Source organism: Sminthopsis crassicaudata, chromosome 6, assembly GCF_048593235.1.
Source record: "Sminthopsis crassicaudata isolate SCR6 chromosome 6, ASM4859323v1, whole genome shotgun sequence".
NCBI lineage: Eukaryota > Metazoa > Chordata > Mammalia > Dasyuromorphia > Dasyuridae > Sminthopsis > Sminthopsis crassicaudata.
The window spans coordinates 204,075,957-204,087,738 of record NC_133622.1 but is presented as its reverse complement, the minus strand read 5'-3'; the positions used below and the strand labels follow the sequence as shown (position 1 = coordinate 204,087,738).

Here is an 11,782-nt window from a genome sequence, read left to right as displayed (position 1 = left end):
ATTGAATTTGGCTTGTTTGAGGTGCTCCACTAGAGGGCTTCAGTTCCCCAGGAAGCATCAGGCTAGTAGTAAGTACTTAGAGAGCAGGTTTAAGTCTGGTTAATAAAGAAAAAGTAATAAACTACCTTTTAGTGAATGCCCTTGTCTGGTCTCTCTGCCATCACCCTGGAAGTTTAATCATAATTCCCACAAAATTCAAGGAACAGACTGGTCAAGTCCCTGTCCCAAGTACCAGTCAAAATAGATCTGTCCATTGTCAGCTAATTCTCTCAAGTCAATGCTTTCTGTAGAGATCATTCTGGCATATCCTCTGTACCCCAGCTTTTAAGTGCTCTTGCCGTCTCTCAAGAGACCCAACAGTTGTCCTGGCTCCTCCAGTTCTTATCTGTGTTCTCCTGACCACCTGGTTCCGCACAAACCTTCAAGTCTTAATTTTCTTATGTCTTTTGCCCTATGCATTTTGGGAAATGACCACTCAGCTCATCTTTTCAGCCTCAGGCTGTGGAAAAGTTGCTTTTGGATTAATCATTTCCAAGTTTTGGGAAAGGAACCTAGGATTTAACTAGGAATCCAAAGAGCTAGGTTCTATTCCTATCAATATAATTTAAATCATTTAACCTTTTTAGGCCTCTGTTTTCCTCTTCTATAAAAGGAGGGGTTTGGATTAAATAACTAAGGATCCTTTCTGCTCTGAAGTTGTAGGATTACCTTTCATAACGCTTAAAAGAATTTTTTCTTTAAATTCAAATTTTAAAATAAGTATAAGGGGATTGTGCTTCTGAAAAATATTTAATTCTGAAGAATAACTTGATTGTAGTGACTGGCATTGTTTGAGATGGAAATCCAGTGTTTTTTCAAGCGAACCTTTATTTTTAGTCATACTATTTGTTGTCATATCTGCATAGTGGGTGGAAAAAAGCTAAACAAGACCTGTACAGGTCTGTTTAACCATAAGCTACTTTGCATATTGTCACCAGTAGTTTATAAATCTGACAGGTCCGACTTGGCTGAACAGACAGCATTTTGACCACAAAACTCAGGTAAGAGCTCTTCAAAGATCTATCTAATAGTATCAGTATTAAGAGAACTTAGTTCAAAAAGAACTCCTGGGCAAAATGGACATCAACTTGAATTTTCTCTCAGGTCCTAATACCATGATGGCTTTAAGTTTTAATGATTATTACAAGATTGAATTTTACCCATTTGCTAAGGCTGGAATTGATTCCACTGAAAGCTCCCAAATTTGCTATAATCATGAGAACTTCTGAAATATTGGAGCATTTGTTTCTCTGCTAAATTGTATACATTTTAATTATTTAGGTTACAGCAAGAAATCTTTTTGAGTTTTTATACTCACTTATTAATCCTCATAACTCTCCTAGGAAAGAAAGAAATAGCCCATTCTCAGTCTCTTTTATAAATAGACTGACAAACTTGCCTGAGATCTTCTTATTTATGTGTGTGAAACTCAGAAGCCCGAGTCTTAGCTCAGAGCACTAGCCAAGCAGGATAATTGATTTTTGCCCAAACTTTTCCATTGATAATTGTTTCTGATTCTTATTTCCTGCTACAATTAATTATTCTGCAATTCTCTCTCTTTGTATATTATTGCTAGATACTTATAATTAAGGAGAATGCAGTTAAATAGGTAGAATGTGAATTACTGTAGTAAATATCCAATTGTCAGGAGCAGCCCAGTGGGTGTTTGACAATGCCTGAGGTTTTGTTTTTTTCTTTAAAATATTTTAAATAACTTATTTTCATGTCACTTGAATTTCTCCCAGTTCCTTTTTGAGTTATTTGTCAAAGAATTGTTCTATCTTAACAGTCAATTTTTTTTTTCACACTGATTTCATCTGGGTCAAATTTTAAAAAATAATTTTATTAGTCTAATATAAGGGTAAAGCTCTTTTCCCAGATTAAATCATAATTAGCATGGATATTTGGGTTGAGTTAATTTTTTTTGTTTTTTGTTTTGTTTTTTTTAGTTTTCACTCCAGTAGTCTTTGGTTTGGGGCACAGGTCAGAATTCTTAACCTAGCTTTCTGGTTGATTTCCACAACTCAGAATTCATCAGAAAAGTCTTTTCAGGAATAATTATAGCCATTTCTTTTTCTGCTCAAAGAGTGTGCATGAAACCTATTGACATTGCCGGAGTTGTCTTCCACCTGCATGACTTTGGGGCAAGTCCCTCAAACTCTGAGCCTCAATTTCCTCATCTGTAAGATGTGGATGCTGAACTACAAGAACTCTGAGATAACTTTGAACTCTCAATATAGAACTGAATCCTTTTCTAATGTGAAGACTCCTTATATAGTGACTAATTATCCTATTTACTTCTCTTGAGACATGGTTTCTCCATGTGTGAAATGGCACTTTATAGACCTTTCTAAAGTTCCATGCAAGTAGGAGCTCTTTATCCAGAACGTCTGTCTTGGCAGTTTTCTGATTCCTTAATTGGGAAACCCTCCCTTGTTTTGGGCCCCCCTCCTTCCCATCTCCCTTTTTTCCTCTATGACTTGTTTTTAGTCTTCTACAGGTAAAGTTGTTTCTTTGGAGATAAGGAGAGCATAGTAAGAGGTTCTTTGCTTGTTCTGTCCTTTAAGTTCTTTGTCCTGTTTAATTTCCTGACCTTCAGTGTTGTGTTGTGCTTTACCTGGGCTTGTGTATGATGAAATCACCTGTGGGATTAAGAAGAGCCTTTTCCCAGCATTTGCATACTTTTAAGTTTCTGTTTACCTTCCAGCCTTTCTCCTTCCTTCCCCTTTATCCTTTCCTTAGTGTTCCTGCCAAACTGGTCACCTTGCTGCTCTGCCAAGTTGGCGGTCCTTCTCCAGTTCCCCCCAGATTCACCTTATGGCATCCTTTAGCTTCCTTCCAGGCTCAATCCCAGTACATCTCCCACCTCCCACAGGAAGCCTTCCCTGATCCCTTGTTAGTAATGCTCCTCACTCCTCAAAGGCTTTTTTTTTTTTTTTTTTTAACCTAAATGTCTTATCCCAACAGTACCAATCAGATTCTGGAGAGCAGGATTTATTCCATTTTATCTTTGCATCCTCAGTCTCCAGCATGCCTGGCAGGCAAATCAAGGTGTATCCATTGAATTGCTCCTTGATTTCTGACTGGTCTTCCCTTTTCTTTTTCTTTTACAGCTTCTTTATCTGTAACCTGCCCCCATTTAAGAAACCATATAGAGTATAGTTTAATTAAGCATTTTCAGAGGAACTGGAGCACAATTTCTCCAACTTGAATTGTAGTGATTAATTTTTTTCTGCAAACACGAATTAAGGACCTACAATGTGTCAGATACTATGCTAGGCACCAGCATAAAAAGATAAAAATGAAACAGTCCTCTCCTTCAAGGAGCTTTAGGAAATACACAGATAAATAAATACAAACTGTGAGTATTTGTTTATTTCATGTAGATTTGTGATTTTATGGGGTAGGAATCTCTTTCCCCCCCAGCATATCTTTGCAACTGCTCAGCAACTTATAAAAGTTGACAGCTGCTTAGAACAGAGAACCTAAGCCACTTGCCTAGAGTCAGCCAGCTAGTCAGAACTTAAATCCAAATCTTCCTCAGGCTGGCTCACTGCACCATGCTATGCTGCCTTCAAAAATTTGAAATATATACAAAGTAAATACAAACTCTCTTCTGGAGTTAGTGGCTTTCCACCTGAGCCTTGAAAGCAGTTAGGGATTCTTGGAGGGGAGGGAGTGCATTCCAGGGATAGGGGGTGGGGGTCACCTTGTAAAACCTGAACACAACCCTCTCTCAGCTTTCCTGTTCAGATACTGGATTGTCAAGAACTTTAAAAACTGACTGGAAACTGATCCTTTCCTCCTGAAAGTTTCTTCTATATATTCACACGGACATATCTGTGTTGTTTTTCATTCCACTTTTCCTAACAAAGTGCATGATTTTGCTAACGATCTTTTAAAAATTATTTATCGTGTACCTAACTTTAAACAGAAAAACCAATTAACCACACAAGTATAGTTAATCTTTTTTGAGTCATTTTCATTCTCTTTGTATTTCTCTAGTTTTTAAGAGACAGCATAGTGCAATCAATAGATAGATAACCTCAGAATCAAGAAGTCCTGGGTTCAAGTCTCAGTTTTTGACACACTAAATGTGTGACTAAGTTGCAAAACCTTCAGTTCCTAAAATAACTTTCTAAGACTCAATTGCAGAAAAAGGGCTCATCTGCAGCTGTGGAGAAGTGTGCTATACAAAGTCGCAGGCAGGACTGGTTTAAAAAAATACATTTTTCTCATTTCATATAATTAAGGTAAGTCCAGTTCTGGCTCTGCTTTCTTTGCTTTTTATTACCTTACCTAATCTTTGTCAAATGTCTTTTAAGATATCATCTTAATGGCCCTATATGCTACTGCACCAATATTCAATAGCTTATTTGATATTTAGTGAACTCTTACACCAAATGTACTCTCTTAAAAATTTTTAATAGTATTTTATTCTTAATACATGCCAACATTCATCTTTGCAAAACATTGTATTCCAAATTTTTCTCCCTCTCTCCTTCCTTCCCCTTTTCCAAGACAGTAACCAATCCAATATAGCAATTTTTCTAAACATATTTCCATAGTTGAAATGCTATACACCCAAAAAAAAAAATCAGATCAAAAGGGGAAAAAAAAACAAGAAAGGAAGAAAAACAAGCAAGCAAGCAAACAACAAGAAGAAGTAAAAATAATATGCTGTGATCCAGTCTCTATAGTTCTCTCTATGGATGTGGAAAGGGACATTTTTCAATTTTTTTAAAATAATAGATTTTTTTCAAAATACATGCAAAGATAGTTGTTAATATTCACCCTTGCAAAACCTTGTGTTCCAAGGCACTTTCTATCCCAAGTCTATTGGAATTACCTTGAATCAGCTTCATTGTTGAAAAGATCCATCACAGCTGATGATCATATAATCTTATTGCTCTGTACAACGTTTTCAGTTCTACTCATTTCATTTAGCATCAGTTCATGTAAGTCTCCCCAGCTGCTGATTGTTTCTTAGAGAGCAATAATATTCCATTACATTCACATGCCATAACTTATTTAGCCATTCTCCAGCTGATGGATATCCACTCACTTTCCAGTTTCTTGATACTACAAAAAGGGCTGCCAAAAACATTCTTGCACTTGTGGGTCTTTTTCCCTCTCGTGATCCCTCTGGGATATAAATCTGGTAGAGGTACTGCTGGATCAAAGGTTTGACAGCCCACCAAAGGGTTTTTTTTTTTTGGATGCTTCATTTATTCATTGGAGAAAACATTTTCCCATGGAATGCTCTTGGCAGAGAAGTGATTCTAGTGCAGCAACAATTGAGTTGCATAAGAAAGCTTACATAGGGAAGATAAAGCTGGATAGTAGTATGTATGAAAGAAATACCTGAGCTTTTTAGAACAATATAGAACAAGGATATAACTTGGTGTGGTGGATAAAACACCTGCTTTGGAGTCAAGAGGACCTGGGCCCCAAGTTGGTCTTTGACAAGCACAGATTTAAATTACAGATGAAAAATAACACTGATGAAATCACCAGTTCAAAACCAATTCTCAGTGGTTTCCAACCTTTGGACAAATTTAGATTTGATGTAAGGAGAAATTTCCCTCCAATTAAAATGATGAGTGGAACAGGCAGCTTCAGGAGATAGTGGGTTCTGGAAGCTGAACCTGAGAGAATGTAGTGAACATATTTAGTTCACATTCACTAAGGGATTCACTTTAAAGCTGCTTCCAACTCCAAAATTTTGTATGCTGGAAGAAAAGTCATGGCAAAATAGAGTAATCTGGTGATGACATACTCATGCAGAAAGAAATGACATGTCAAATCACACTCTGAGACAGGACATTTGTCCCTTTGTTATCAACGAGAGAGCTAAATATAGATAGAAGTACTTCAGTTTATCCAACAGCTTGGATGTCAAGTTGTATATAAGAAGCATTTTTGTAAATCAGCATTTGAAAAGTCCTGTGGTATTTTAGAATACCTTCTAATTTATCAGTTTGAATTAATTTTTCTCCTATCAGAATGACACCAATCCCACTATCCTTATGGATTTTGCATGGTTTTTAATTACTTTATTTCTCTGACAATGTCATACACCGGCTAGTTTTCAAAATGATAAGAAGCAATATTGAATAGCCCATATAACAGAAACACCTTAAGAAGATAACTCTTGATTGAAGAGACTTGCATGAACTGATGCTGAGTGAAATGAGCAGAACCAGGAAATCGTTGTACACTTCAATAACGATACTGTATGAGGATGTATTCTGATGGAAATGAATATCTTCAACAAAGAGAAGCTCTAATCCAGTTCCAATTAATGGACGGAATTAGCTACACCCAGAGAAGGAATACTGGGAGATGAGTGTAAACTGTTTGCATTTTTGGTTTTCTTCCCCAGAAGGTAAAAATAACCTTCTGGATCAATTCTTCCTATGCAACAAGAAATTTGGTTCTGCACACATATATTGTATCTAGGATATACTATAACACATTTAACATGTATGGGATTGCCTACCATCTAGGGGAGGGGGTAGAGGGAAGGAGGGAAAATTCAGAATAGAAGTGAGTGCAAGGGATAATGTAAAAAAAAAATGCATATATACTGTCAAAAAAATGTTATAATTATAACATTAATTAAAAATTAAAAAAAAAAAAAAGATAACTCTTTTGGGTGACAGAAGATGGAACATAGTGTGGTGGAAAGAACCCAGGTCTAGAGCTAGAAGATCTGTAACTGTAATTTGGCTTATTGTTATTATGTTATTTATTTGAAATGTTGTTGGATGGATTAATACATTTGTTTGTACTTCCAGGTTACAAAGAAAATAATGGATAACAAAAACTACTATAATCTGACTGACAAATTGCCCAGCTTTAGTGACTCTGCCCACATGCAGCTCACTCGGTCTTTCTACCTGGACCCCGTTGTCACTTTCCACCTCTGTCCAGAGGCCCCTGCCCCATCTCCTTACTCTGAAGACCTGCCAGTGCTCCCTTTTGCAACAGAGCAGCTGATTGTGGAAAACTTTGGAGATTCTTGTTCGTTCCCTTTTCAGATGCCGTATCCCTCTTATGGAAGATGTGAATACTCCTATGGTCCAGCATTCATCAGGAAAAGAAATGAAAGGGAGAGACAGAGAGTCAAGTGTGTCAATGAAGGCTATGCCCAGCTCCGTCATCACCTGCCCGAGGAATATCTGGAGAAGCGCCTCAGTAAAGTTGAAACCCTCCGAGCGGCCATCAAGTACATTAACTACCTGCAGTCTCTTCTTTACAGAGATGAAGTGGAAGGCAAGAAGAAGCCTGGGAAAGGTCAGGCTATTGTGGCAACTACCAGTCACCAGATGGACCCCATTTTTAAAATTGTGTAAATAGGGCCAAGTCTCAAGAAATCATTTCCTAAGGGTACAGTGTTTACAGAATCATACCATATCTCTTACTGAGCTTTATACTTTTGTTGTTAGGATCCTATCATCAGAAACAATCTTAGAGGTCATGTAGTTCAATCACCTGTCTGAATCCTACTTTATATAGGATGCTTGATAAGGGGTCATCCAGTCTTTGATTCTCTTAGTAGCCAATCTTCATAACCTCTGAGCTAACCTGGCACTGAGTAGTGGTTGGCTCTGTACAGTTATGTTTGAAAATGTGTCTTGAATTGCACATGTTTAACCTATATTGGATTATTGCTATAGGGAAGGGAGCAAAGAGGCAGGGAGGGAGGAAAATTTGGAACACAAGGTTTTGTAAGGATGAATCCTGAAAAATTTTTTGCATGTTTTTTGAAAAAATAAAAATCTCTTATTTAAAAAAAAGAAAATGTGTCTTGAATACTGCCATTAGCTGATGAATTGAAAAGAGCTTCTTGAAGCTTTGAAAATTCGTTTCTGGAATTCTAGGAAGGCAGCAGTATGTATTTATGCTTCTCAAACATCTAATTTCTCAATTTAAATATATCTCTGTCCACTAATAACTTCTGGATTATTTCCACAGATTTCTTTTAATGTGGAAGGAAGAGATTTTAATTCATTTCTTAAAGAGTCTGCTTTGTAAGAACATAGATCTGGGAGCTGAAGGAGATACAAAGTTTGGGTAAGATGTGGTTCCTGTCCTCTGAATTCCACAGGCAAATCACTGGCAAATTCTTGAAAGTTCTCCATAGAAAGATAATATAGCTATTGATTAATATAATGCAAATAATGCAAGCTAAGTGCATTAGAAAGGTGCAAAATAAGGTGTTATGTGATGTTCAGAAAGATAGGAAATGTTCTTACAGAGAGAATCTAAGAAATCTCCTTGGGGAAAAAGACATTTAGTTGGGGCTTTTAAAGCCTTGTTGGGAGTCTGATACAAACAATTTTGTGAAATTGAAGAGGGGAAGTACCTCAAAAATAAAAATCAATGGCAATAAAGACCCGGCAAAGAAATTAGCCCAGTGAGGCTGGAACAGAGAGATGGTATGAAATAAAACTAGAGAGATAGGATGGCTTCAGCTTCAAATCAATTCAACAAACATTAGTTTTCTGCTGTGCAAGACACTATTACACACTGGGGAAGACAAAAATGGAAAGTCATCCCTGTCTTCAGGGAGATTAATTTTCACTGGGAATATAATGTATACACAGAAAAATAAATACAGATTAATTTGAAGAGCCCAAATGACTAAGAATGGACAGATCATTTCTATCCATAAGAAAAAGTATTCAGCCAATGAAGAAGGCAAGAGCAACTGTTAAAAAGCCATTATAATAATCCAAGCATTTTGTAACAAGGACCTCTACTGGGTGATAGCAATGGGAGAGAGAAGAGGGGATAAATGCTGGAGACATTATAGTGATGGAATCTACAGAGTATAGCAGCACCCACCTTGTGTTTTCAAGAGTTAGGTCAAAATTGTCAGATACTTTAAAAATGCCCTGCACTCACTAATTAAAATAAATTTATCTTTTTTTTTTTTTTTTTTTACATTAGGCAGTTTTTTAAGTCTAAAGTTCTTATTACTTGGTGGTAAACAAGAATTTTAGCTTTATAAACCCCTATCATGAGAAGCCAAAAAACTGGCAAAGAAGAAAAAGGTGGCTTGATGGATAAAACTGGAGTGATTTAGAAGATCCTGCTACATTCTAAATGATTGATTATAAACACAAGAGATCTAAAACCAACCTCCTAGACTCCCATAACAGGTTCTTTCTCCCCACTTCTTAATGATACCATGAAGTGACACCACTGATTCTATATCATTGCTCAGTTATTTCTTCCTCAGTTTTTTGTTTTGTTTTGCATTGTTTTATATTATGCTTTGCAATCAGTGTATTGTATTTGTGTCTTGAATAGTCGATTAAAAGAGCTACTAGTAGGGACTCAGACATTGATTTACATAATTAATTACCCCCAGGTAACCCACACTGAACATGGGAAGAGTAGCAAGGGACTCCAAGACATAATTTTCATGGAAGACTTCTGAGTTCATTTGTTACATCTAAACCCATTTAGCACAGATATTTTGTCCCATCTGATTTAGTCCTAAATTACCTTTGATCATGATATTTGCTATTTCCTAAGTAGTAGTCTTGCTTTCCTAACTACCTAAACAGAGCAGAAATTACATCTTCTTTCTCATGGATCACTCAAGAGCTTTCAACCACTGACTAGTAATACAAGAAAATGTTTTTTTTTTTTTTGTTTTTTTTTTTTTTTCAGAAAAAAAAAACATTTTTTATAGTAATAAGTAAAATTACTTTTTTCTCCCATCCTTCTCCCCACCCTCTCCCCCTAGACAGCAAATAATCCAATATATGTTAAAACGTGCAATTCTTCTATACAATTTCCAAAATTATGCTGCACATGAAAAATAAGATCAAAAAGAAAAAAATGAGAAAACAAAATGCAAGCAAAAAGTGAAAATACTATGTTGTGATCCACATTCAGTTCCCACAGTCCTCTCTTTGGGTGCAGATGACTCTCTTAATCACCAGACCATTGGAGATGGCCTGAATCACCTTGTTGAAAAGAGCCCTGTCCATCAGAATTGACTCAAGGTTTTGCAAGGGTGAATGTCGAAATGCCTATGTTTTGAAAATAAAAAGCTTTATCAAAAAAAGCCTATTTTTAAAAATTTAAATGGATTTTATTGATCTTTTGTTTTTACATTACCTAGATTTCCCCTGTATCTTTTCCTTAATTTGAGAGTAATTGTTTATAATAAAGAACTTTTGTTTTAAAAATTCTGCAAAATTAATATATTTTTTAAAAAATTTGACTACATGCATTATATGACACCTGTGAACCTCCCATCTCTTCTAAAGAGTAAAAGGAATTGTCTTCTGGTATTTCTTCTTTGAGACCAAGCTCGTTCTTGGTAGTTTTGCAGTATTCAGTACTGATTATTTTGTAGCAGTTCTTTCCATTTACATTGTTGTCATTTTGCATATTGTTTTTCTGGCTCTGCTTATTTTGTTCATTGCACTATTTTGCTGCTTCTCTATATTCATCATATGTGTCATTTCTTACAGTGTCACATTCACGCACACAGTGCTTTTAGCCATCCACTAACTGATGGGCATCTACTTTCTTTCCACTTCTTTATTACTGTGAAAATATTTGGTGTGTGGGGATTTTCATTTAACAGCCTTTCAAATGATTTTTTAAAGCTGTGTTCTCCATGTGTAACCTATATTGGATTGCTTACTGTCTTGGGAAGGAGAGGGAGAATAATTTGGAAAACAAGTTTTTGGTTTTTTTTTAATTCATTTTTCCAAATTATCCCCTCCCTCCCTCCACTCCCTCCCCCCGATGACAGGCAATCCCATACATTTTACATGTGTTACAATATAACCTAGATACAATATATGTGTGTAAATACCATTTTCTTGTTGCACGTTAAGTATTAGCTTCCGAAGGTATAAGTAACCTGGGTAGATAGACAGTAGTGCTAACAATTTACATTAGCTTCCCAGTGTTCCTTCTCTGGGTATGGTTATTTCTGTCCATCATTGATCAACTGGAAGTGAGTTGGATCTTCTTTATGTTGAAGATTTCCACTTCCATCAGAATACATCCTCATACAGTATTGTTGTTGAAGTGTATAGTGATCTTCTGGTTCTATTCATTTCACTCAGCATCAGTTGATGTAAGTCTCTCCAAGCCTCTCTGTATTCCTCCTGCTGGTCATTTCTTACAGAGCAATAATATTCCATAACCTTCATATACCACAATTTACCCAACCATTCTCCAACTGATGGACATCCATTCATTTTCCAGTTTCTAGCTACAACAAAAAGTGCTGCCACAAACATTTTGGCACACACAGGTCCCTTTCCACTCTTTAGTATTTCTTTGGGATATAAGCCCAGTAGTAGCGCTGCTGGGTCAAAGGGTATGCACAGTTTGATAACTTTTTGGGCATAATTCCAAATTGCTCTCCAGAATGGCTGGATTCTTTCACAACTCCACCAACAATGTATCAGTGTCCCAGTTTTCCCACATCCCCTCCAACATTCATTATTTGTTCCTGTCATCTTAGCCAATCTGACAGGTGTGTAGTGGTATCTCAGAGTGGTCTTAATTTGCAGGAAAACAAGGTTTTTACAAAGGGGAATGCTGAAAACTATCTTTGCATGTATTTGGAAAAATAAAATACCATTAATTTTCTTTTTTAATCATAAATGGAAACCAAGGCAATGAAGCCAGTTAGCAAATGGCCAGTAATGAAATTTTAAAAAGAAAAAAAAGTGTACTTCGGAAGGGTTTTCTCTAA

The 11,782-nt window shown here is 36.3% G+C and overlaps 1 protein-coding gene across 3 annotated transcripts in view; it reads left to right on the top strand.

Moving 5' to 3' along the window:
- ASCL3 (achaete-scute family bHLH transcription factor 3) overlaps positions 1–7,516 on the top strand; it is a 104,692-nt gene extending 97,176 nt beyond the window's left edge. Inside the window, exons 1-2 of one of the 3 annotated variants that reach the window (XM_074276030.1) lie at positions 1,012–1,040; positions 6,840–7,516. In XM_074276030.1, the coding sequence (XP_074132131.1) occupies positions 6,855–7,397 (543 nt within the window). In that variant the 5' untranslated portion in view covers positions 1,012–1,040; positions 6,840–6,854 and the 3' untranslated portion in view covers positions 7,398–7,516. Of the gene's footprint in view, positions 1–1,011; positions 1,041–4,190; positions 4,293–6,839 lie in introns of those variants that run through there. The other 2 variants (XM_074276029.1, XM_074276031.1) reach the window with 2 other exon arrangements.
- Positions 7,517–11,782: the final 4,266 nt, after the last annotated feature.